Below are 27,970 nucleotides of genomic sequence, written 5' to 3'. Positions count from 1 at the left end.
CTGTCTCTTACGGACCAAAAAATGGATACGGTTTTGTGCGGTGCCCCGCATCTACCGTGATTTTAATTACAATAAAACTGCCGTAGAAAGTGGACGGTGAGTGCCTCTATTTTTTCTTCTTTCAATTATTTGGTTATGTGCATGAGACCTAAGGCATAAAGCTAAAAATCGGCACCATGTTCTGTGCGTTTCACCAAAAAACGCATATGTTACTTGTGGTTTCCCTGTAGATCTCACCTTTGCATTGAAAAGAGTGAAATGCACACAGAAAAACGCACAAAGAACTGACGTTGCAGCGCAGCACCGCCTGCATCCAACTAAGGAAAGCAAATGGGTTTGCGTTGCGACCCAATGGTTACTGCCACACGACAGTCATAAGAACCTAAACCTGCTGTATTTTTAGAGTCGTGTTGCAGTCATAGAACTGACTACGTCACGACACCCTAGTTACGACGCAGGCAGCTCTGTACTACGATCTCTGGTCGTGTCATGGCCAAAATCGCCATTAACCCATCATTTTTTTTCTTTTTATTTTAAGGGAACTTACTGGAATATTGTGGCAGCCATGTCATTTTTTTTTATAGTTTTTTTTTTTTTCCTCATATTTTACTTTTGTCACAAAAAGAGCGAATAACCATTGTAAAATGTTCAGCTTGGTTGTTTATTAAGACTAAATAATTGTACATTTGGATTCTACCCTCCACATGGTTAAACTGTTCAATAGTTAATAAAAATCTATATTATTACACCGAGTCACTAGTCTTTTTGGAAAATAAATTATGAATTTAGCACTGCTGACAGGAAATTAGGCGCCTAAAGAAGCGCATGCGCGGTAGCTGCCACGCACCGACAGCGCATGCGCAGTGCCTACTCTGAAGTCAACCCGGTGACCAGATTTCTCACAAGGAGGAATGCGCATGCTCCGTGCGTCGTATCCATGCCGACGGCAATAACACAACGTAGGACCCGTTGCTAGGAGACCGGAGGAAGCGGTCTAGAACCGTACAGTAAAACAGAGAGGAAGGAGCACCGAGGGACAACATGGCATCCCCGATCCAGGACGACGGACTGCAGCTGGAGCTGGAGTCAGTCATCGGATTTAATGGTGAGTAGAGTGAGAGGGGCCCTGTATTGTGCTGGACACCTACATTTTCATTACCCGCCCCCCTCCCCCCAACTACCTACCTGCATTACATTAATGGGGGGCTGCAGCGCTCATGCCTTTCCATGCAGAGCCCCCATTCCTTAGAAAGGGGGGGCAGAGGGGAAATAATAGAATCTGGCCGCAGGTAATAGATAAATATTACATAAATCCAGTGTAATAATAGTGACAAACAGAATCACAAGCGAAGCAACAGGGCCTTAAATAAACCCGCTCTATAGTGCACAAGTAACCAAATATACCACCACATGTCCATACACAATACCTAAAGGATGGCATCACAATAAAACATCACCAAATCCAAAATACACTGTTATGGGGGATCTGTGGCTGACACACTGTTATGGGGCATCTGTGGATGACACACTGTTATGGGGGATCTGTGGATGACACACTGTTATGGGGGATCTGTGGATGACACACTTATGGGGGATCTGTGGATGACACACTGTTATGGGGGATCTGTGGATGAGACACTGTTATGGGGGATCTGTGGATGACACACTGTTATGGGGATCTGTGGATGACACACTGTTATGGGGATCTGTGGATGACACCTGTTATGGGGATCTGTGGATGACACACTGTTATGGGGATCTGTGGATGACACACTGTTATGGGGGATCTGTGGATGACACACTGTTATGGGGGATCTGTGGATGACACACTGTTATGGGGGATCTGTGGATGACACACTGTTATGTGGGATCTGTGGATGACACACTGTTATGGGGGATCTGTGGATGACACTGTAATGGGGGATCTGTGGATGATACACTTATGGGGGATCTGTGGATGACACACTGTTATGGGGGATCTGTGGATGACACTGTTATGGGGATCTGTGGATGACACATTGTTATGGGGGATCTGTGGATGACACACTGTTATGGGGGATCTGTGGATGACACATTGTTATGGGGATCTGTGGATGACACACTGTTATGGGGGATCTGTGGATGAGACACTGTTATGGGGGATCTGTGGATGACACACTGTTATGGGGATCTGTGATGACACACTGTTATGGGGATCTGTGGATGACCACTGTTATGGGGATCTGTGGATGACACACTGTTATGGGGATCTGTTGGATGACACACTGTTATGGGGGATCTGTGGATGACACACTGTTATGGGGATCTGTTGGATGACACACGGTTATGGGGATCTGTGATGAACACACTAGTTATGTGGGATCTGTGGATGACACATTCTGTTATGGGGGATCTGTGGATGACACTGTAATGGGGGATCTGTGGATGATACACTTATGGGGATCTGTGGATGACACACTGTTATGGGGGATCTGTGGATGACACTGTTATGGGGGGATCTGTGGATGACACATTGTTATGGGGGAATCTTGTGGATGACACACTGTTATGGGGCGATCTCGTGGATGACACATTGTTATGGGGGATCTGTGAGATGACACATTGTTATGTGGGATCTGTGGATGACACATTGTTTATTGGGGGATCCATGTGGATGAGACCACTGTTATGGGGGATCTGTGGATGACACACTGTTATGGGGATCTGTGGATGACACACCTGTTATGGGGATCTGTGGAGACACACTGTTATGGGGATCTGTGGATGACACACTGTTATGGGGGATCTGTGGATGACACACTGTTATGGGGGATCTGTGGATGACACACTGTTATGGGGGATCTGTGGATGACACACTGTTATGGGGGATCTGTGGATGACACACTGTTATGTGGGATCTGTGGATGACACACTGTTATGGGGGATCTGTGGATGACACTGTAATGGGGGATCTGTGGATGATACACTTATGGGGGATCTGTGGATGACACACTGTTATGGGGGATCTGTGGATGACACTGTTATGGGGGGATCTGTGGATGACACATTGTTATGGGGGATCTGTGGATGACACACTGTTATGGGGGATCTGTGGATGACACATTGTTATGGGGGATCTGTGGATGACACATTGTTATGGGGGATCTGTGGATGACACATTGTTATGGGGCATCTGTGGATGACACATTGTTATGGGGCATCTGTGGATGACACACTGTTATGGGGGATCTGTGGATGACACTGTTATGGGGGAGCTGTGGATGACACACTGTTATTGGGGGATCTGTGGGATGACACACTGTTATGGGGGATCTGTGGATGGACACACTGTTATGGGGGATCTGTGGATGACACACTGTTATGGGGGATCTGTGGATGACACACTGTTATGGGGGATCTGTGGATGACACACTGTTATGTGGGATCTGTGGATGACACACTGTTATGGGGGATCTGTGGATGACACTGTAATGGGGGATCTGTGGTGATACAACTTCTGGGGGATTCCTGTGGATGACACACTGTATGGGGGATCTGTGGATGACACACTGTTATGGGGATCTGTGGATGGACACATGTTATGGGGGATCTGTGGATGACACACTGTTATGGGGGATCTGTGGATGACACACTTGTTATGGGGGATCTGTGGATGACACATTGTATGGGGATCTGTGGATGACACATTGTATGGGGATCTGTGGATGACACATTGTTATGGGGCATCTGTGGATGACACATTGTTATGGGGCATCTGTGGATGACACACTGTTATGGGGGATCTGTGGATGACACTGTTATGGGGATCTGTGGATGACACACTGTTATGGGGGATCTGTGGATGGACACACTGTTATGGGGGATCTGTGGATGACACACTGTTATGGGGGATCTGTGGATGACACACTGTTATGGGGATCTGTGGATGACACACTGTTATGGGGATCTGTGGATGACACACTGTTATGTGGGATCTGTGGATGACACACTGTTTATGGGGGATCTGTGGATGACACTGTATTGGGGGATCTTGTGGATGATACACTTATGGGGGATCTGTGGATGACACTGTTATGGGGGATCTGTGGATGACACTGTTATGGGGCATCTGTGGATGACACATATCTGTTATGGGTAGGGATCTGTGGATGACACTGTTATGGGGGATCTGTGGATGACACATTGTTATGGGGGATCTGTGGATGACACATTGTTATGGGGGATCTGTGGATGACACATTGTTATGGGCATCTGTGGATGACACACTGTTATGGGGGATCTGTGGATGACACTGTTATGGGGCATCTGTGGATGACACTGTTATGGGGCATCTGTGGATGACACACTGTTATGGGGGATCTGTGGATGACACACTGTTATGGGGGATCTGTGGATGACACTGTTATGGGTGATATGTGGATGACACACTGTTATGGGGCATCTGTGGATGACACTGTTATGGGGGATCTGTGGATGACACTGTTATGGGGCATCTGTGGATTACACTGTTATGGGGGAATCTGTGGATGACACACTGTTATGGGGGAATCTGTGGATGACACACTGTTATGGGGGATCTGTGGATGACACTGTTATGGGGGATCTGTGGATGACACTGTTATGGGGGATCTGTGTATGACACTGTTATGGGGCATCTGGGGATGACACACTGTTATGGGGAATCTGTGGAGGACACTGTTATGAGGGATCTGTGGGTGACACACTGTTATGGGGAATCTGTGGATGACACTGTTATGGGGCATCTGGGGATGACACACTGTTATGGGGGATCTGTGGATGACGCACTGTTATGGGGGATCTGTGGATGACACTGTTATGGGAGATCTGTGAATGACACTGTTATGGGGGATCTGTGGATGACACACTGTTATGGGGGATCTGTGGATGACACACTTATGGGGGATCTGTGGATGACACACTGTTATGGGGGATCTGTGGATGAGACACTGTTATGGGGGATCTGTGGATGACACACTGTTATGGGGATCTGTGGATGACACACTGTTATGGGGATCTGTGGATGACACACTGTTATGGGGATCTGTGGATGACACACTGTTATGGGGGATCTGTGGATGACACACTGTTATGGGGGATCTGTGGATGACACACTGTTATGGGGGATCTGTGGATGACACTGTAATGGGGATCTGTGGATGATACACTTATGGGGGATCTGTGGATGACACACTGTTATGGGGGATCTGTGGATGACACTGTTATGGGGGATCTGGTGGATGACACATTGTTATGGGGATCTGTGGATGACACACTGTTATGGGGGATCTGTGGATGACACACTGTTATGGGGGATCTGTGGATGACACTGTTATGGGTGATATGGGATGGACACTGTTATGGGGGATCTGTGGGTGACACACTGTTATGGGGGATCTGTGGATGGACACTGTTATGGGGGATCTGTGGATGACACTGTTATGGGGGATCTGTGGATGACACACTGTTATGGGGGATCTGTGGATGACACACTGTTATGGGGGATCTGTGGATGACACTGTTATGGGTGATATGTGGATGACACTGTTATGGGGCATCTGTGGGTGACACACTGTTATGGGGGATCTGTGGATGACACTGTTATGGGGGATCTGTGGATGACACTGTTATGGGGGATCTGTGGATGACACTGTTATGGGGGATCTGTGGATGACACTGTTATGGGGCATCTGTGGATGACACACTGTTATGGGGATCTGTGGATGACACTGTTATGGGGGATCTGTGGATGACACATTGTTATGGGGGATCTGTGGATGACACATGTTATGGGGGATCTGTGGATGACACTGTTATGGGGATCTGTGGATGACACACTGTTATGGGGGATCTGTGAATGACACTGTTATGGGGATCTGTGGATGACACACTGTTATGGGGATCTGTGGATGACACTGTTATGGGGGATCTGTGGATGACACACTGTTATGGGGGATCTGTGGATGACACACTGTTATGGGGGATCTGTGGATGACACTGTTATGGGGATCTGTGGATGACACACTGTTATGGGGATCTGTGGATGACACTGTTATGGGGATCTGTGGATGACACTGTTATGGGGGATCTGTGGATGACACACTGTTATGGGGGATCTGTGGATGACAAACTGTTATGGGGGATCTGTGGATGACACATGTTATGGGGATCTGTGGATGACACTGTTATGGGGATCTGTGGATTACACACTGTTATGGGGATCTGTGGATGACACTGTTATGGGGGATCTGTGGATGACACTGTTATGGGGGATCTGTGGATGACACTGTTATGGGGGCATCTGTGGATGACACTGTTATGGGGGAATCTGTGGATGACACACTGTTATGGGGGAATCTGTGGATGACACACTGTTATGGGGGATCTGTGGATGACACATTGTTATGGGGCATCTGTGGATGACACACTGTTATGGGGATCTGTGGATGACAACACTGTTATGGGGGATCTGTGGATGACACTGTTATGGGGGATCTGTGGATGACACTGTTATGGGGGATCTGTGGATGACACTGTTATGGGGGATCTGTGGATGACACTGTTATGGGGGATCTGTGGATGACACATTGTTATGGGGGATCTGTGGATGACACATTGTTATGGGGCATCTGTGGATGACACATTGTTATGGGGCATCTGTGGATGACACCTGTTATGGGGGATCTGTGGATGACCACTTTTATGGGGGATCTGTGGATGACACACTGTTATGGGGGATCTGTGGATGACACATGTTATGGGGGATCTGTGGATGACACACTGTTATGGGGGATCTGTGGATGACACACTGTTATGGGGATCTGTGGATGACACACTGTTATGGGGGATCTGTGGATGACACACTGTTATGGGGGATCTGTGGATGACACACTGTTATGGGGATCTGTGGATGACACTGTATGGGGGATCTGTGGATGACACTTATGGGGGATCTGTGGATGACACTGTTATGGGGGATCTGTGGATGACACTGTTATGGGGATCTGTGGATGACACTGTTATGGGGATCTGTGGATGACACTGTTATGGGGGATCTGTGGATGACACATGTTATGGGGGATCTGTGGATGACACATTGTTATGGGGGATCTGTGGATGACACATGTTATGGGGATCTGTGGATGACACTGTTATGGGGGATCTGTGGATGACACTGTTATGGGGATCTGTGGATGACACACTGTTATGGGGATCTGTGGATGACACACTGTTATGGGGGATCTGTGGATGACACATGTTATGGGGGATCTGTGGATGACACTGTTATGGGGATATGTGGATGACACACTGTTATGGGGGATCTGTGGATGACACTGTTATGGGGGATCTGTGGATGGCACTGTTATGGGGGATCTGTGGATGACACTGTTATGGGGGATCTGTGATGACACTGTTATGGGGATCTGGGATGACCACTGTTAGGGGGATCTGTGGAGGACACTGTTATGGGGGATCTGGGTGACACACTGTTATGGGGATCTGTGGATGACACTGTTATGGGGATCTGGGATGACACACTGTTAGGGGGATCTGTGGATGACGCACTGTTATGGGGGATCTGTGGATGACACTGTTATGGGGATCTGTGATGACACTGTTATGGGGGATCTGTGGATGACACACTGTTATGGGGATCTGTGGATGACACACTGTTATGGGGATCTGTGGATGACACACTGTTATGGGGGATCTGTGGATGAACACTGTTATGGGGATCTGTGGATGACACACTGTTATGGGGCTGTGGATGACACACTGTTATGGGGATCTGTGGATGACACACTGTTATGGGGATCTGTGGATGACACACTGTTATGGGGGATCTGTGGATGACACACTGTTATGGGGGATCTGTGGATGACACACTGTTATGGGGATCTGTGGATGACACTGTTATGGGGGATCTGTGGATGACTATGGGATCTGTGGATGACACACTGTTATGGGGGATCTGTGGATGACACTGTTATGGGGGATCTGTGGATGACACTGTTATGGGGGATCTGTGGATGACACACTGTTATGGGGATCTGTGGATGACACACTGTTATGGGGTCTGTGGATGACACTGTTATGGGATCTGGATGACACTGTTATGGGGGATCTGTGGGACACACTGTTATGGGGATCTGTGGATGACACTGTTATGGGGCTGTGGATGACACTGTTATGGGGATCTGTGGATGACACACTGTTATGGGGGATCTGTGGATGACACACTGTTATGGGGGATCTGTGGATGACACTGTTATGGGGCTGTGGATGACACTGTTATGGGGATCTGTGGATGACACACTGTTATGGGGGATCTGTGGATGACACTGTTATGGGGATCTGTGGATGACACTGTTATGGGGATCTGTGGATGACACTGTTATGGGGATCTGTGGATGACACTGTTATGGGGTCTGTGGATGACACACTGTTATGGGGATCTGTGGATGACACTGTTATGGGGGATCTGTGGATGACACTGTTATGGGGGATCTGTGGATGACACATGTTATGGGGGATCTGTGGATGACACTGTTATGGGGATCTGTGGATGACACACTGTTATGGGGGATCTGTGGATGACACTGTTATGGGGATCTGTGGATGACACACTGTTATGGGGTCTGTGGATGACACTGTTATGGGGGATCTGTGGATGACACACTGTTATGGGGGATCTGTGGATGACACACTGTTATGGGGATCTGTGGATGACACTGTTATGGGTCTGTGGATGACACACTGTTATGGCATCTGTGGATGACATCTGTTTATGTGGGCATCTGTGGATGACCACTGTTATGGGGAATTTGTGGATGACACACTGTTATGGGGGAATCTGTTGGATGACACCTTGTTATGGGGCATCTGTGGATGGACACACTTTTATGGGGCATCTGTGGATGACACACTGTTATGGGAGATCTGTGAATGACACCTGTTCTGGGAGATCTGTGGATGACAACTGTTATGGGGGATCTGTGGATGACACTGTTATGGGGAATCTGTGGATGACACTGTTATGGGGGCATCTGTGGATGACACCTGTTATGGGGCATCTGTGGATTGACACACTGTTATGGGGGAATCTGTGATTGACACATCTGTTTAGGGGCATCTGTGGATGACAACACTGTTTATGGGGCACTCTGTGGATGACACACTGTTATGGGGATCTGTGGATCGACCCCACTGGTATGGGGGATCTGTTGATGACACTGTTATGGGGGATCTGTGGATGACACTGTTATGTGGATCTGTTGGATGACACACTGTTATGGGGGATCTGTGGATGAACACCTGTTATGGGGGATCTGTGGATGACACACTGTTATGGGGGATCTGTGGATGACACACTGTTATGAGAGATCTGTGGATTGACACACTGTTATGAGAGATCTGTGGATGACACTGTTATGGGGGACCTGTGGATGACACTGTTATGGGGGATCTGTGTATGACACTGTCTATGGGGCATCTGGGATGACACACTGTTATGGGGAATCTGTGGAGGACACTGTTAGAGGGATCTGTGGGTGACACACTGTTATGGGGATCTGTGGATGACACTGTTATGGGGCATCTGAGGATGACACACTGTTATGGGAGATCTGTGGATGACACTGTTATGGGGGATCTGTGAATGACACTGTTATGGGGGATCTGGTGGATGACACACTGTTATGGGGCATCTGTGGAGGACACTGTTATGGGGGATTTGTGGATGACAAACTGTTATGGGGATCTGTGGATGACACACTGTTATGGGGGATCTGTGAATGACACACTGTTATGGGGGATCTGTGGATGACACACTGTTATGGGGATCTGTGGATGACACACTGTTTATGGGGGATTTTTGGATGACACTGTTATGGGGGATCTGTGGATGACACCACTGATATGGGGGATCTGTGGATGACACACTGTTATGGGGGATCTGTGGATGACACACTGTTATGGAAGATCTGTGGATGACACACTGTTTATGGGGGATCTGTGGCTGACACACTGTTATGGGGGATCTGTGGATGGCACACTGTTATGGGGGATCTGTGGAGGCACACTGTTATGAGGGATCTGTGGATGACACACTGTTATGAGGGATCTGTGGATGACACACTGTTATGGGGATCTGTGGATGACACACTGTTATGGGGGATCTGTGGATGACACACTGTTATGGGGATCTGTGGATGACACTGTTATGGGGGATCTGTGGATGACACACTGTTATGGGGATCTGTGGATGACACACTGTTATGGGGGATCTGTGGATGACACACTGTTATGGGGGATCTGTGGATGACACACTGTTATGGGATCTGTGGATGACACACTGTTATGGGGATCTGTGGATGACACACTGTTATGGGGGATCTGTGGATGACACTGTTATGGGGGATCTGTGGATGAACACTGTTATGGGGGATCTGTGGATGACACACTGTTATGGGATCTGTGGATGACACTGTTATGGGATCTGTGAGACACTGTTATGGGGATCTGTGGATGACACACTGTTATGGGTCTGTGGATGACACACTGTTATGGGGGATCTGTGGATGACACACTGTTATGGGGGATCTGTGGATGACACACTGTTATGGGGGATCTGTGGATGACACTGTTATGGGGGATCTGTTGAGGACACTGTTATGCGGACCTTTCTGGCAGTGTGTAGGTATATATGGGGTGTAGATTAGTTTAAGGGTGTGTCACTTTAACCCCTTTCTGTTCCAGGGCACGTGCCCTCTGGGCTGATCAGTCATCCGGACAGAGAACACCTCATCTACCCCTTGGGGTGCACAGTCATTATCCAGAGTGTGAACAGACACAAGCAGCACTTCCTGCACGGTCACACCAATAACGTGTCCTGCGTGGCCGTCTCCAAGTCCGGGAAATACCTGGCCTCAGGACAAGTCACCTACATGGGCTTCAAGGTAAGAAACTCATAATTTTGGTTGTACTGAACCTGGGTCACAGCCTGTGTTCTAGCCCAGAGCTGAATTCACAGTTCTACTGATTGGAAACAGTCAGGAAGCTCTTACCTGAGCCCTTATAATGCAGGGAGAGGAAGGTCGTTTTTTTTACATGCAAATCACCAGAGCAAGTTCTGTAAAGATACAGAATATCCAAGAAATGCTGAGAGATTTCAGCTCTGAAGCTTACATGATTGTGAATTAAGCTCTGGAGTTCTAACAAAAATCTTTTTTCACAGGCAGATATTTTCCTTTGGGACTACGCCAAGAGAGAGTCCTGCGCGAAGCTCAGTCTACACAAAGTCAAGGTGGAGGCGCTAGCCTTCTCTCCAAATGACCGATTCCTGGTGTCTCTTGGAGGGCAGGATGATGGCAGGTAAGTTGGCGAAGCCGACCAGGTGACTATGATAAGTTCTGCGGCCATTTTCTCACACAGTGACTTACCTCTGCCATCCTGTTCCTGATCTGCTGGTAAGTATTTATCTTCTGAACTGTCTTTTTCTGTCTCATAGTGTCGTCCTGTGGAACGTGGCCACCAGAGAAGCTATTTGTGGCAGCCCAGCGTCTTCTGTCAGCGCAGGACACGCCCTGACCGTCACCTTCACCAACAACTGCGATGACGTGTTTATAACAGGAGGAAAGTAAGTTCTGCGTGGTCTACAAAGGATGACCTTACAGCCATAGCACATAGCAGAATAGTGAGTGCAGCTCTGGAGTATAATACAGGATGTAACTCAGGATCAGTACAGGATAAGTAATGTAATGTATGTACACAGTGACTCCACCAGCAGAATAGTGAGTGCAGCTCCGGAGTATAATACAGGATGTAACTCAGGATCAGTACAGGATAAGTAATGTAATGTATGTATACAGTGACTCCACCAGCAGAATAGTGAGTGCAGCTCTGGAGTATAATACAGGATGTAACTCAGGATCAGTACAGGATAAGTAATGTAATGTATGTACACAGTGACTTCACCAGCAGAATAGTGAGTGCAGCTCTGGAGTATAATACAGAATGTAGCTCAGGATCAGTACAGGATAAGTAATGTAATGTATGTACACAGTGACTGCACCAGCAGAATAGTGAGTGCAGCTCTGGAGTATAATACAGGATGTAACTCAGGATCAGTACAGGATAAGTAATGTAATGTATGTACACAGTGACTGCACCAGCAGAATAGTGAGTGCAGCTCTGGAGTATAACAGAGGGTATAGCTTAGTCAGTAAAGGATAAGTAATATGCACCAGCGGAAAGGATAAAAGAGCCCCTGGAGAACTTTCTGCAGTTGATCTGTCAGTCAGTGAACAGTTCTGTAAGTCCATGGAGCCTCTGTATATAAAGTAAGGATCCTGGATCATTGATCTCCACATGTGACATCCTCCAGCCTCTCCATACTGTGAGGAGGCTTTGATCTCCTTCTAGGTGTTCTTCATCTTTTTCCAGTACTGTACACTGTATATGTAAGTCCCTGTGAAAGTCACTGTTAAAGGGGCGGTCACTGTAAAAGTCACTGTTAAAGGGCCAGTCACTGTAAAAGTCACTGTTAAAGGGGCGGGCACTGTGAAAGTCACTTTTAAAGGGGCGGGCACTGTGAAGGTCTCTGTTAAAGGGGCTGCACTGTGAAAGTCACTGTTAAAGGGGCGGGCACTGTGAAGGTTACTGTTAACGGGGCGGCCACTATGAAGGTCACTTTTAAAGGGGTAGTCAATGCTAAAGGGGTGGTCACTGTTAAAGGGGCGGGCACTGTAAAAGTCATTGATAAAGGGGTGGGCACTGTGGAGGTCAATGTTAAAGGGGCGGGTACTGTAGAGGTCACTGTTATGGGGGAAACTGAAATAAACCTGTGCGAAGCTGGGTCCTTTTGCTAGTGGTTTATAAAGACAGATGTATGCATTAATGTCTGAGCTGCACTCATAATTCTGCTAGTTGCCACTGGAAACGGCAAGAAAGGGACCATAATGGAATCTGACCTCTTCGTCTGTTCACAGCGGGACCCTGCGTGTGTGGGAGGTGGATCTGCCCAACCGGAAAATGCGCCCCACCGAATGTCAGATGGGTCAGCTTAAGCGGGTGGTCACCTGCCTGACGGTGAGTACCATGCGGAGAGAATCCACTTTTTTCGCAGGGAGGATTTTAGTGGTGTTCTCAGACGCCTGGAGTCCCGCAGACATAATGGAGGCAGAGGGAGATGTATTTCTGGATGACACTCGTTAGGACGCCTTCACACGCGGCAGATTTTGGTGCAGAAATTTCTGCAACTGAAAATCAGTTCCCCTCATTTGAATAGGGTTGTTCTGGCAGGAAGGACATGGATTTCTGCAAGCCATATGTGGACAAAACCTGCCGTGTGTAGAGGCCCCTTATAGGGGGCTTCTGATTGTTTTTTTTTAATTTGTTTTAAGGGGTTGTCCAGACCTCTCAGACTGGCCGGGCCCGCATTGGTGATCATACTTACCGGATCCCGGTCCCTCCATGTAAACATCCTGTGTGATGCCGCTGCAGCCAATCGCTGCTCCCCTTGAGTCATGTCAAATGGTTGCATCATGCAAGGGGAGCACATCAGTGCTGCTAGTGATTGGCTGCAGCGGCGTCAATCCAGAAGTTTACGTGGAGGGACCTCACGCCAGCAGCGGAGGCTGGGAGCGAGCTAACTGGGACCTAGCGCTGGGGATCAGGTAAGTATAATCCAACCAACACAGGTCTCGCCTATCTGAGAGGTCTGGAAATTAGTACACATTGATGATCCGATCTCCCCATCAGCCGCTCACTTTCTTTCTTTAACCTCCTCTCTTGGCCTATCACAACTTACTTCCTCTGCCACGCATGATCAAGGCTAGGGCAGCGCTAAAGCCCGCCCATCAGTGCCGGTGACGTCACCAGGCTTCCTGGCAGCCCCATGGAGAGCCTGGTTCGTCACCGGGACTCCTGAAAATGTCTTTGCCGTGCGCGATTTAGCGCAGGGCAAAGGAGAGGATCGGAGCATGAACTGCTCCGATGCTCAAGTCAGGGGGGCTGCCGGGGGGAAAACTGAGGTGTGTCCGGGTTCAGCTCTGAATCCGGACAATCCCTTTAACTGCCAGCAACTTATTGGCACCCTACAATTAGCTCTTACCCCAATTCCTTCCCTCCCCTGTCCAGACCTGGCTGCCAATCATTACAACCAGACCCTCAAAACCACCCTAGATGAAGTTTCTCCAATATCAATCCGACCCTCTGGACACAGAACACGGCAGCCCTGGCACACACCTGAAACACGTTTTCTCCAGCCCTGCTCCAGATGTGCTTATGGAGAAAATCACGAATACCAGCAGACTTCCTCCATTATAATTTATGCTCAAAACATACAATTCGGCTCTCAACATTGCCAAACAAAAGTACTTCACCTCTCATCTCCTCACTCTCAAATAACCCAAAACAACTTTTTGACTCTTTTCACTCCCTTCTGAGCCCTAAAGTTACAGAACCCAGTCACTGACTTCTGCGCTGATGGCATGGCCACTTACTTCAGAGACAAGATTGGCAGTATCCGCCCGGAAATAATCTCCCAGTCCCCAAACTATTTCAATCCTCCTCCCTCCCATTCCTCCACATGCTCTCTCTCCTCTTTTGACGCTTTAACAGAGGAAGAAGTTTCCAGGCTTCTCTCTTCTTCTCGACCCACGACCTGTAGCAGTGATCCTATTCCATCACACCTCCTCCAGTCCCTCTCCCTGGCTGTCATCACTCACCTACCTACAGTTTTTAACCTCTTTACTCTCTCTTCTGGTATCTTTCCCTCCTCTTTCAAACACTCTATTATCACCCTACTACTACAGAAACCATCTCTTGACCCGACCTGTGCTGCTAACTACAGACCTGTTTCTAACCTCCCCTTCATCTCTAAACTCCTTGAACGTCTTGTCTACTCTCGCTTAATAAGCTATCTCTCTGCAAACTCTCTTCTTGACCCCTTACAATCTGCCTTTCGCCCTCTTCACTCTACAGACCCTGCCCTTACTAAAGTGTCTAACGATCTCCTAACAGCAAAAAGAAATGGTGACTATTCTCTACTGATTCTGCTGGATCTCTCTGCAGCGTTTGATACCGTAGACCATAAACTCCTCCTCACCATGCTCCACTCAATTGGCCTTAAAGGGTTTCTGTCACCAAAATTAACCCTATTAAACTAGCGGACATTAGCGATGTGCTAATGTCAGCTGAACCTTACTAGCCTATTCCTACTTTTATCTATGCCCCCGTTACTTGAGAAAAATAACTTTTGTAATATGCTTATTAGCCTCTAGGAGCAGGGGGGGGGGGGGGGGCCGTTGCCCCTGCTGCTAGAGTCTCCGTTCTCCCGCCTCTGGCCACGCTCTGCTACACTAGATTGACAGGGCCAGGCAGCGTTGGTCTCCTACTGCCGGCCCTGTCTGCTGTGTAAATCTCGCGTCTACGCTATCCCATTCGGTATTCGGCGCAGTGAGTGAAGGGCCTGCTTCCTCACTGCGCCTGTGCCGAATACTGAACGGCGTGAGATTTCCCTAGTTCACAGGGCCGGCAGTTGGAAGTGAAGGCTGCCTGTCAATCTAGTGTAGCAGGGCGTGGCCAGAGGTGGGAGAACGGAGCCTCTAGGAGCAGGGGGAACCCCCCCCCCCCCCCCCCCCCCCGCACCTAGAGGCCAATTAGCATATTATAAAAGTTATATTTCTGGAGTAACGGGGGCACAGATAAAAGTAGGAATAGGCTAGTAAGGTTCAGCTGACATTAGCACATCGCTAATGTCAGCTAGTGCTAGGGTTAATTCTGTTGACAGGAAACCTTTAAGGACACTGTTCTCTAATTGGTCTCCCTCTCACTAAACCCTCCCCTTCAGTCTGTCCTAAATCTATCCAGCCAACCGCTACACTGATGCCACTAGTCTGTGCCAGTCACTTCACTGGTTGCCCATCCACCACAGAATACAGTTCAAACTTCTCACCCTCACCCACAAAGCTGTCCACAGTGCTGCACCTCTATATATCTCCTCCCTCATCTCCATCTACCACCCTACTCGTGCTCTCCACAGTGCTGCACCTCCATACATCTCCTCCCTCATCTCCATCTACCACCCTACTCCTGTTCTCCACAGTTCTGCACCTCCATACATCTCCTCCCTCATCTCCATCTACCACCCTACTCGTGCTCTCCACAGTGCTGCACCTCCATACATCTCCTCCCTCATCTCCATCTACCACCCTACTCCTGCTCTCCACAGTGCTGCATCTCCATACATCTCCTCCCTCATCTCCATCTACCACCCTACTCCTGCTCTCCACAGTGCTGCACCTCCATACATCTCCTCCCTCATCTCCATCTACCACCCTACTCCTGCTCTCCACAGTGCTGCACCTCCATACATCTCCTCCCTCATCTCCATCTACCACCCTACTCCTGCTCTCCACAGTGCTGCATCTCCATACATCTCCTCCCTCATCTCCATCTACCACCCTACTCCTGTTCTCCACAGTACTGCACCTCCATACATCTCCTCCCTCATCTCCATCTACCACCCTACTCCTGCTCTCCACAGTGCTGCACCTCCATACATCTCCTCCCTCATCTCCATCTACCACCCTAGTCCTGCTCTCCACAGTGCTGCACCTCCATACATCTCCTCCCTCATCTCCATCTACCACCCTACTCCTGTTCTCCACAGTACTGCACCTCCATACATCTCCTCCCTCATCTCCATCTACCACCCTACTCCTGTTCTCCACAGTACTGCACCTCCATACATCTCCTCCCTCATCTCCATCTACCACCCTACTCCTGCTCTCCACAGTGCTGCACCTCCATACATCTCCTCCCTCATCTCCATCTACCACCCTAGTCCTGCTCTCCACAGTGCTGCACCTCCATACATCTCCTCCCTCATCTCCATCTACCACCCTACTCCTGTTCTCCACAGTACTGCACCTCCATACATCTCCTCCCTCATCTCCATCTACCACCCTAGTCCTGCTCTCCACAGTGCTGCACCTCCATACATCTCCTCCCTCATCTCCATCTACCACCCTACTCCTGTTCTCCACAGTACTGCACCGCCATACATCTCCTCCCTCATCTCCATCTACCACCCTACTCCTGCTCTCCACAGTGCTGCACCTCCATACATCTCCTCCCTCATCTCCATCTACCACCCTACTCCTGCTCTCCACAGTGCTGCATCTCCATACATCTCCTCCCTCATCTCCATCTACCACCCTACTCCTGCTCTCCACAGTGCTGCATCTCCATACATCTCCTCCCTCATCTCCATCTACCACCCTACTCCTGCTCTCCACAGTGCTGCACCTCCATACATCTCCTCCCTCATCTCCATCTACCACCCTACTCCTGCTCTCCACAGTGCTGCATCTCCATACATCTCCTCCCTCATCTCCATCTACCACCCTACTCGTGCTCTCCGTTCTGCTAGCGACCTAAGATTAATAATCTCTAAAATTCGTACTTCTCGTCTTCAAGACTTTTCTCGAGCTGCACCTACTCTCTGGAATACTCTGCCCCGGAATGTCAGGTCAATTCACAACTTCTCCACCTTTAAACGTGCCTTAAAAACACATCTTTTCCGGCAGGCTTATCAAGCTACCTAAACTGACTGTTCCCCGACTAAACCTCCCCCCCACCAACTCCTCTGGCCTAAACTCAATCCTCTAGTAGTCCCAAACCCGAAGCAGATCGTCCGGCTCCACTCCTGTCAGTTTAATAATGGCTCAAATCCTACTTATCACAATCAACTACCTTATGTGTCACCCCCAATTCCTCATAGATTGTAAACTCTTGCGAGCTTGGCCCCCGACTCCTAGTGTTTCAGCTGCATATCAGCCAGTTAGTTTTGTTTTGTACATGAACCCTCTGAATTTGTAAACTGCTGCGGAATATGGTGGCGCTATATAAATACATTTTATTATTATTATAATGACTCAGAAACCCCAAAGATGCCTCATATTGGAAAATTGTAAGGTTTGTAATGTAGTTACTAGGGATGAGCGAATCGACTTCGGATGAAACATCCGAAGTCCATTCGCATAAAACTTTGTTTGAATAATGTACGAAGTGAGCAGTATTAGAATGAGCCGAAGTATTAGAATGAGCCGAAGTTATTACTTTGGGAAGTCTCGCGAGACTTCAGGAAATAACTTCAAAAGTTAATTTCTACTGTTAGAAACCTTTTCCCGAACTCGGGTTCGCTTCCAACCTGCCTGGGGGGATTGATCCTGCTGATTTAAAATGAAATCGGTTGTGGCGTTCTTGAGGGAAAAAGACTTAGGCCTCATGCACATGACCGTATGTATTTTGGGGTCTGCAAAAAATACGAATGACGTCCGTATTTTGCGGAAAGGAACAGCTGGTCCCTGATAAAACAGGACCGTCCTTGTCCGTAATGCAGACAATAATAGGACATGTTCTATTTTTTTGCGGAACGTAAATACGGACATACGGAAACGGAATGCACACGGAGTAACTTCCGTTTTTTGGGCGGACCAATTGAAATGAATAGTTCCGTATACGGTTTGCAAAAAAAAACGGAATGGACACGGAAAGAATATACATTCATGTGCAGGAGGCCTTACTGTTCATGCATATGAGGCACCTCGGGGGCGGGGCATAGTATGTCCCCGCACCTTGGTGCACTAAAGGCCTAATTTGCAAAAAGCTTTCATGTATCCTCCTCCTGGAGTTAGACATCTCCCTACCTTAAAGGGTGTCTCTAAATATGGACATATTCAGCCCCCTTTAAATGAGCATCCCACCTGCAGTGACTATGGACATCCTCGCATCTCTACTTTTCTCCATCGTGGTCCTCGTTTCTCACCGCTCTCTTGTCCTCCTAGGTGGCAGAAGACGACAGCTGCTTTTACTGCGGCACTTCTACAGGAGATATTCTCAAAGTCAACACCAAGAACAAGCTGCTGAACAGCTGCGGACCTCAGAAGGACCGATTCAGCCTGGTGAGATGATCGCGAGGTCCTGTGCGACAATGTGTGGAGATGAGATATGAATGACTGATAACAGTCTGGTCTTCAGTGCTCATGATGAACCTCTGCACTAACAGTGTCACCCCGTACCCCATTCTTCTCTCCTTTACCAGGGGGTGACCTCTCTGACCTCGCTGAAAACTGGAGAGTTTATTATTGGCTCCGGAGATGGAAAAATATCCCTCTGCAAAGCCCCAAACTACAAAGCCGTTAAGTAAGTGTCCGTCATGATCTAAAAATCCTGGAAATTATCGGGTTCCTGTAATTTTATCAGTGTCCTGCAGGTGGCGACAAAGTCCAGTTTTATTTGCTTTGAAATGAATAAAGCAAATTTACTAATGTGATTTTGTCTACATTTTTGGGGCGTAATATCTCATTAAACTTTAACGGAAAGGGGCATGGGTTAAGATGCGACAACGTGCACCAAAAATTTGGCACAAAGTTAGTTAAATAATCGGTGGCGTAGAGATACAGCAGTATATCTGGTCGTGCACAAAATCCAGTCTAAGCCACTGTGATAAATTTGGCGCGTCTTTAGACGACCTACATTAGTATATCCACCACTATGATTATCTTACCTGCTGTTTTCCTTGTTCTTCAGGAGCGTGAACCTGCAGGGAGCTGTGAACTCCATTACGCTGAGAGGACAGGGGCACCAGTTTTTCGTTGGGACCGGACAGTCCCAGATCTATCGCTTTAACTATCCAGAATTCAAAGAGGAGATCATCGCTACCTGTCACAGCGAGGCCATCAACGACATCGTCTTCCCCTTGTACGTATCTCATTGTGTCTCGCCGGCGTGCTCCATAACCGTATGACGGTATACTGGTGCGGTGTCACATGCACCGCTATAGACTGCCATTCTATGGCTCTCTGTTATCAGGATGCTCTTTACACTTTGCTCTTTCAGTGGTACGTCAGAACTATTCGCCACTTGTTCCAAGAATGACATCCGTGTTTGGCACACCACCAGCCACAAGGAATTGCTGAGGATTACCGTCCCCAACGTGACCTGTAACGCCATCCAGTTCATGAGAGATGGGAAGAGCATCTTATCAGGTGAGAATAGCCCCCATCCCCTCCATAGGATCTCACCTTATGTCACTCTCATTTAGGGCTCATGCACATGGCTGTTGCCCGGCCGTGCCCGTATTGCGGACCGCAAACAGCGGGTCCACAATCTGCGGGCGCCAGCCGTGTGCTCGCCGCATCCTGGATGCTGACCCATGCACTTAAATGGGTCCACAATCCGGAAGGTGCGGAGTGCTTCCGTGGGGTTTCTCTCCGTGCCTCCGCACCGCAAAAAATAGAACATGTTCAAGTTGAAGGGTCTGGATCCATCTGCGGAATCCTCATGGATGTTGCCTGTGCATTAATTGCGGTCCCCAATGCACGGCCATGTGCATGAGGTCTTACTGAAGGAATCTGTCGCTAGCAACCTTCCTATCCAACAGAGACATAGCTATGGTTCACTTGATTCAAACGCTGTTTTTATTTTGTTGATCCGAGGCTCCGTTCCTGAGTTATGATAGTTTTTCTCAATGTGCAATTTAGGCCTTTTGTGCAATGAGGGCGTCACCATTGCTCTTGTTGCACCCAAGCTCTGCTCCTTTCTGTGGCCAGCCCCTCTCTGGGTGCTTTGATTGACAGGGCCAGGCAGTGTTAACGCATCGAGGAAGGGGCTAACCACAGAAAGGAGCGGAGCTTGGGTGCAACAAGAGCAATGGTGATGCCCTCATTGCACCAAAGGCCTAATTTGCATATTAAGAAAAGTTACTATAACTCTGGAATGGAGCCTTAAACCTTCAAAGGAGAACCAGAGTTTTAATTAGGTGAAGCACAGTTGTGTGTCGGTGCAAACAGTTGGAGAGGAACGGCGCTGGTGACGGATTCCCTTTAAGGCCTCATGCACTCGGCCGTTCCGTGTTATCGGTCCCCAATGCATTGGGCAACATCCATGTGGATTCTGCAGACGGATCTAGACCCTTCAACTTGAACTTGTTCTATTTTTTTTTTTGCGGTACGGAAGCACGGAAAGAAACCCCACGGAAGCACTCCGTAGGGGTTCAGTACCTCTGTTCCCCACCGCACCTCTGGATTGCGGTCCAATTAAAGTGAATGGATCCGCATCCGTGATGTGGTGAGCACACGGCCGGTGCCCGCATATTGCAGACCCGCTGTTTGTGGGCCGCAATACCGGTCCAAAAGGCTTTAGGCTGTGGACAGAAGATGCCATTAGTCCAGCAGTGGCACAAGTAGAAGATGCCGCAGCCTTTAGTTGCTCTGGATTGCTACTTAATGGGTTAATACCCATCTGCAGGTTAATGGCTTCTTCATTCACTGGTATGGGACTTCCAAAATTATTTGAACACGCCTGCTTGGATATTTTGGGAAGTCCCATAGCTGTCAATGGAGAGGTCATGCGTTTGTGGCCTGCTCTTGGTTTACAGCAGCGCACAACACGGCCTCATTTTGGTGCATCTTCCGGCCATGAAAAAAGATAAATGTGGCAGCCTTTGGCTTCCTTTTCTTGCCACTTCTGAAAAGTGTTGTGAAGGGGGACATATCGCCCATTTTGGCGCACAAATGGGGTGTGACAAAACAGCATCTGTCAGCAGATTTGTACCTAGGACACTGGCTGACCTGTTACATGTGCACTTGGCAGCTGAAGGCATCTGTGTTGGCCCCGTGTTCATATGTGCCCGCAGTGCTGGGAAAAAGTATGTTTTAATATATGCAAATGAGTCTCTAGGAGCAACGGGGGTGTTACCATTGCACCTAGAGGCTCTGTTAATTTCTGCAACTGCCGTGCCAGCTCCACTTTGATTGACAATCATAGTGCCTGGCTCTGCCAAAGTGCAGAGAGCTCGGCAGTTGCAGAGAGAGCAGAGCCTCTAGGTGTAATGGTAACGCCCCCGTTGCTCCTAGAGGCTCATTTGCATACATAAAAACATCATTTTATTTCAGCAGTGCGGACACATATGAACATGGGACCAACACAGATGCCTTCAGCTGCCGAGTGCACATGTAACAGGTCAGTCAGTGTCATAGGGACAAAACTGCTGACAGATGCCCTTTAAATGTCCCTTTAACACGTCAATGAAATGCTGAGGCTGTAGTACAATTCTGTGTCACTAGGTGGCAACATTGTAACCCTTTATGTGGCACAGGGTGACAGGTATCTGTAGAGGGACATGCTGGAGGTTGTGGTTCCTATATTCACATATACTATGGTGAAATCGGATACAGGTATGACATATTACCCAGTATTGTCTCCTCAGCCTGGAATGACGGCAAGATCCGAGCATTCACCCCCGAGAGCGGCCGTCTAATGTACCAGATTGAGAACGCACACAACATGGGAGTCACAGCGGTTGCCACCACCAGCGACTGCAAGAGGATTGTGAGCGGCGGCGGAGACGGAAGGGTTTGTAGATGTGAACATTACAGTATTCTGCTGGGGAGTGAGAAAAATAGACCCTGAAGTGAGAATAACTGTGCAGGTGCGAGTGTGGGAGATCGGAAGAGAAAGCCAGAGGATGGTGGAGTCCATGAAGGAGCACAAGTCAGCAGTGTCCTGCATCAAACTGAAGAGCGACAACCGCGAGTGCGTTACTGCCAGCTCTGACGGGACCTGCATCATATGGGACATTGAGTCAGTATCGTATACCTACTGGTTAACTTATTATTACCGGATATCTCCAACATTATATAACACTTTACATATAGACTAACTCCACATTACATTACTTATCCTGTACTGATCCTGAGTTATATCCTGTATTATACTCCAGAGCTGCACTCACTATTCTGCTGGTGCAGTCACTGTGTACATACATTACTTATCCTGTACTGATCCTGAGTTATATCCTGTATTATACTCCAGAGCTGCACTCACTATTCTGCTGGTGCAGTCACTGTGTACATACATTACATTACTTACCCTGTACTTCTCCTGAGTTACATCCTGTATTATACTCCAGAGCTGCACTCACTATTCTGCTGGTGCAGTCACTGTGGACATACATTACATTACTTATCCTGTACTGATCCTGAGTTACATCCTGTATTATACTCCAGAGCTGCACTCACTATTCTGCTGGTGCAGTCACTGTGGACATACATTACATTACTTATCCTGTACTGATCCTGAGTTACATCCTGTATTATACTCCAGAGCTGCACTCACTATTCTACTGGTGGAGTCACTGTGTACATACATTACATTACTTATCCTGTACTGATCCTGAGTTACATCCTGTATTATACTCCAGAGCTGCACTCACTATTCTGCTGGTGCAGTCACTGTGTACATACATTACATTACTTATCCTGTACTGATCCTGAGTTACATGCTGTATTATACTCCAGAGCTGTACTCACTATTCTGCTGGTGGAGTCGCTGTGTACATACATTACATTACTTATCCTGTACTGATCCTGAGTTACATCCTGTATTATACTCCAGAGCTGTACTCACTATTCTGCTGGTGCAGTCACTGTGTACATACATTACATTACTTATCCTGTACTGATCCTGAGTTATATCCTGTATTATACCCCAGAGCTGCACTCACTATTCTGCTGGTGCAGTCACTGTGTACATACATTACATTACTTATCCTGTACTGATCCTGAGTTACATCCTGTATTATACTCCAGAGCTGCACTCACTATTCTGCTGGTGAAGTCACTGTGTACATACATTACATTACTTATCCTGTACTGATCCTGAGTTACATCCTGTATTATACTCCAGAGCTGCACTCACTATTCTGCTGGTGCAGTCACTGTGTACATACAATACATTACTTATCCTGTACTGATCCTGAGTTATATCTGTATTATACTCCAGAGCTGCACTCACTATTCTGCTGGTGCAGTCACTGTGTACATACATTACGTTACTTATCCTGTACTGATCCTGAGTTATATCTGTATTATACTCCAGAGCTGCACTAACTATTCTACATGCTTCAGAGCTGAAATCTGTCTGCACTGGGGTTTAGCAATCTTGGAAGTGTAGTCATACATCACCGCATTATTGGAAATCAGACTATTAGGGATGCGTCTATGAACAAGCTTGCTGAATGCTTCAAGTAAGAATCGGCAGACTGGTGAATTCAGCTCTGGGGTATAACACAGGCTGTAATGTAGGTTCAGGTCTTGAGGTGGCGGTGTAGGGCACAGCGTTGGTAAATGACACCTGCGCGCACATTATTCTGAACCGTAAGAAATGCATTGAATCGCTCATACACATTAGATGACGGCCGGCTGTAGCTGATGATTTCAGTGGGAGCACCGGCTGTCTCCCGTGTACGGGCCCTGACTCCGCCCCCTGTAGATACACCGCCATTACTAGCACACCGACAGCATTTGGAAAGGTTATAACATCTTTCAGAATTAATAAGCTGCATTTTCTTCCCTCTTGGACCTGACAAGTCTCCTTCTTTCTTCCAGGAGGTTCATAAGGAAACAGATGGTCCTATCCAACACGCTGTTCCGCTGTGTCTGCTACCACCCCGAGGAGTTCCAGATCATCACCAGCGGCACCGACAGAAAGGTCAGTGTCACCGTAGATGGTGGTCTTTATATTCCCTACGACCAGGGGGCGGCTGCTGCAGGTAGGACAGGTGTCTGTAATACAAGGGGGTCCCTGCCGGGGTCTTCATCTATAAGCCAGACCCTGTGCAACATCTGCAGTACCAACAATCACCACCAGATAGTTTACAGCGCAGTTTGTTATAAGCCCACCAGGTGGCGCTGTTTTAAGATGTCATTTGGACATTATGCTGTAAAGAGATCCTACACCAGGGTTCAGCAACCTCGCCACTCCAGCTGCTGTAATACTACAACTCCCAGCATGCTCCTTTCACTTCTGCGCAAGCTCAGAGAACAGCCAAGCAAGTGTAGACGATGGGAGATGTAGTTTCACAACACCTGGAGTGGCGAGGTTGCTGACTGTTTAGCCCATCTTATCGTTCTCTTGTAGATCGGGTACTGGGAAGTGTTTGACGGCTCCGCTATCAGAGGACTTGATGGATCCATGTCTGGAGCAATCAATGGGATGGACATAAGTGACAGCGGAAGTCACTTTGTCACAGGTAATGTGGAAAATCTGCACCGTGGGGCATGCACATTGTATTCTATGAGAATTTCAAATTTCCGCGCGGATTTTAAAATCTGCAGAATGTCAATGACCGGATTTATCCATTTCCTTCAATGGGGAGAGTAAAATCCACATGCAGAAAATCTGCACCAATTGATGCGGATTGTCCGCACGGATTTCCCTGGGAACACCTGCGGATTTTAGTGCGGATTATCCGCACGTAAATCCTGAACGTGTGCATGTACCCATACACTGCATGTGCGTAGGCAGCTTCTCTGGTATTGTTCCGTTGTGGCTCTCAGTTATGGCCACCAGGTGGCAGTGCAGCCCCTCTTTCCATACCTTTACTTTGGTTGTGGCATCTCTAAGCCACGGACTTTACCCTTCTCCTGCCTTTGGCCGCCAAAATCAGCAAGGGGTTCTTCTCTCTTTCCAGCCAGCCGCCCGTCCGTGATTCTGGTCAGTGCTGTGCGCGGTTTACCTCAAATCACTGCGATTTCACCCGTTTTTGGCCGCACAGCTTGTATGGGTTAAAACAAGTGCTTTCTACTTGGTTTTACCCGTATGCCTTGCAGTCAAAAACCACATTTGGCAGGTGAGAATACACCGTCTAAGGCCTCGTGCACGCAATCGTATTTCCGTCTGCGCCCAATCATTATTTTTTGCAGATCGGATGCGGACCCATTAATTTCATCCATATGTCCGTTCTACGGCCCCGCAAAAAAATAAAATATAGAACATGTCCTATTCTTGTGGACAAAAATGTGTAACATAGTGCGGGACCAGCGGCAGGGGAAATGCGGGATGCGCAGCCGGTATCCGGGATTTGTGGACCCCTAATTGGATGAGGTGGTGTGCATGGGGCCTAATCCTAATTGCTTCTCATGTTTCTTCCAGGGGGAGATGACAAGCTGGTAAAAGTCTGGGACTACAACGAGGGTGAAGTAACCCAAGTCGGCATCGGTCACAGCGGCAGCATCAGCCGCCTAAAAATCTGCCCTCTCTCCAAGTACATCATCAGCGTCAGCACTGATGGCGCCATTTTACGCTGGAAGTACCCCTACCCTGTTTAGGTGGTCCTTCTGTCCCACCCTGTTAAGTCAAAAGAACACTCCAGGTAGATCTGACACACTGGGGGTCATTTACGAAGAGCGCTATGCCTGTAGGGGGCGCGTCGAGGGAGTTGTGGGGTGTGGCAGGGACCGGGCCCGGATTTCGGCCCCATCAAATTTCACTTCTTTTATGCCTGGAAAGAGGAGTGAAAACCACTCAGTCAGGGGCTGGACTGGTTTTCACTCCAGGCGCACGGACTGGCGGAGAGGTGCGCCTAATTTATGACGAGACGCACTCCTGGTCATAAATGAGCCAAATCGCAGAGCGGAGTAAAATGCCCGTCTTTGTAAATGACCCCTACTTTGTTATGTCTAGAGGAGGGCCTGAGGGGGTGGAGCATGACACAGGGATTGAAAGAACCCAAAAAGATGGAACCCCCTGTGTCATGTCCCCCCTCCAACCCTGTGCTACACATATCATGATGTATCAGCTTTAGGCCTCATGCACACGACCGTTTTTTTTCACGGTCCGCAAAAACGGGGTCCGTGGGTCCGTGATCCGTGACCGTTTTTTCGTCCGTGGGTCTTCCTTGATTTTTGGAGGATCCACGGACATGAAAAAAAAGTCGTTTTGGTGTCCGCCTGGCCGTGCGGAGCCAAACGGATCCGTCCTGAATTACAATGCAAGTCAATGGGGACGGATCCGTTTGATGTTGACACAATATGGTGCCATTTCAAACTGATCCGTCCCCATTGACTTTCAATGTAAAGTCTGGAGTTCTTTTATACCATCGGATTGGAGTTTTCTCCAATCCGATGGTATATTTTAACTTGAAGCGTCCCCATCACCATGGGAACGCCTCTATGTTAGAATATACTGTCGGATATGAGCTACTTCGTGAACCTCAGATCCGACAGTATATTCTAACACAGAGGCGTTCCCATGGTGATGGGGACGCTTCAGGTTAGAATACACTACAAACTTTGTACAAGACTGCCCCCTGCTGCCTGGCAGCACCCGATCTCTTACTGGGGGATATGATAGCACAATTAACCCCTTTAGGTGCGGCACCTAAAGGGGTTAATTGTACTATCATATTCCCCTGTAAGAGATCAGGGCTGCCAGGCAGCAGGGGGCAGCCCCCCCCCCCCTCCCCAGTTTGAATATCGTTGGTGGCACAGTGTGCCCCCACCATGGCCCCCCCCCTCCCTCCCTCTATTGTATTAAATCGTTGGTGGCACAGTGTGCCAACCACCATCGGCCCCCCTCCCTCTATTGTATTAAATCGTTGGTGGCACAGTGTGCCAACCACCATCGCCCCCCCCCCTCCCTCTATAGCAGTAACATTGGTGGCAGTGTGCGGTCTCAACAGTAGAAGATTCATACTTTACCTGCTTGCTGCTGCGATGTCTGTGTCCGGCCGGGAGCTCCTCCTACTGGTAAGTGAAAGGTCTGTGCGGTGCATTGCTAAAGAACTGTCACTTACCAGTAGGAGGAGCTCCCGGCCGTTCACAGACATCGCAGCAGCAAGCAGGTAAGTATGAATCTTCTACTGTTGAGACCGCACACTGCCACCAATGTTACTGCTATAGAGGGAGGGAGGGGGGCCGATGGTGGTTGGCACACTGTGCCACAAACGATTTAATACAATAGAGGGAGGGAGGGGGGGCCGATGGTGGTTGGCACACTGTGCCACCAACGATTTAATACAATAGAGGGAGGGAGGGGGGCCGATGGTGGTTGGCACACTGTGCCACCAACGATATTCAAACTGGGGAGGAGGGGGGGGGGT

The 27,970-nt window shown here is 48.5% G+C and overlaps 1 protein-coding gene across 1 annotated transcript; it reads left to right on the top strand.

Moving 5' to 3' along the window:
* The first annotated feature begins 982 nt into the window (after positions 1–982).
* On the top strand, positions 983–26,667 carry CFAP52 (cilia and flagella associated protein 52). Its single transcript, XM_044299066.1, has 14 exons — positions 983–1,105; positions 10,777–10,976; positions 11,255–11,391; positions 11,528–11,656; positions 13,008–13,107; positions 18,873–18,989; positions 19,130–19,230; positions 19,618–19,788; positions 19,927–20,075; positions 22,298–22,443; positions 22,520–22,671; positions 24,477–24,579; positions 25,009–25,120; positions 26,023–26,667. The coding sequence occupies exons 1-14, from the start codon at positions 1,042–1,044 to the stop codon at positions 26,196–26,198; spliced, it is 1,857 nt and encodes a 618-aa protein (XP_044155001.1). The 5' UTR covers positions 983–1,041; the 3' UTR covers positions 26,199–26,667.
* The last annotated feature ends 1,303 nt before the right edge of the window (positions 26,668–27,970 follow it).

The sequence above is a fragment of the Bufo gargarizans genome, chromosome 6 (genome assembly GCF_014858855.1).
Source record: "Bufo gargarizans isolate SCDJY-AF-19 chromosome 6, ASM1485885v1, whole genome shotgun sequence".
Lineage (NCBI taxonomy): Eukaryota > Metazoa > Chordata > Amphibia > Anura > Bufonidae > Bufo > Bufo gargarizans.
This window is presented reverse-complemented; position numbering and strand designations above follow the sequence as displayed.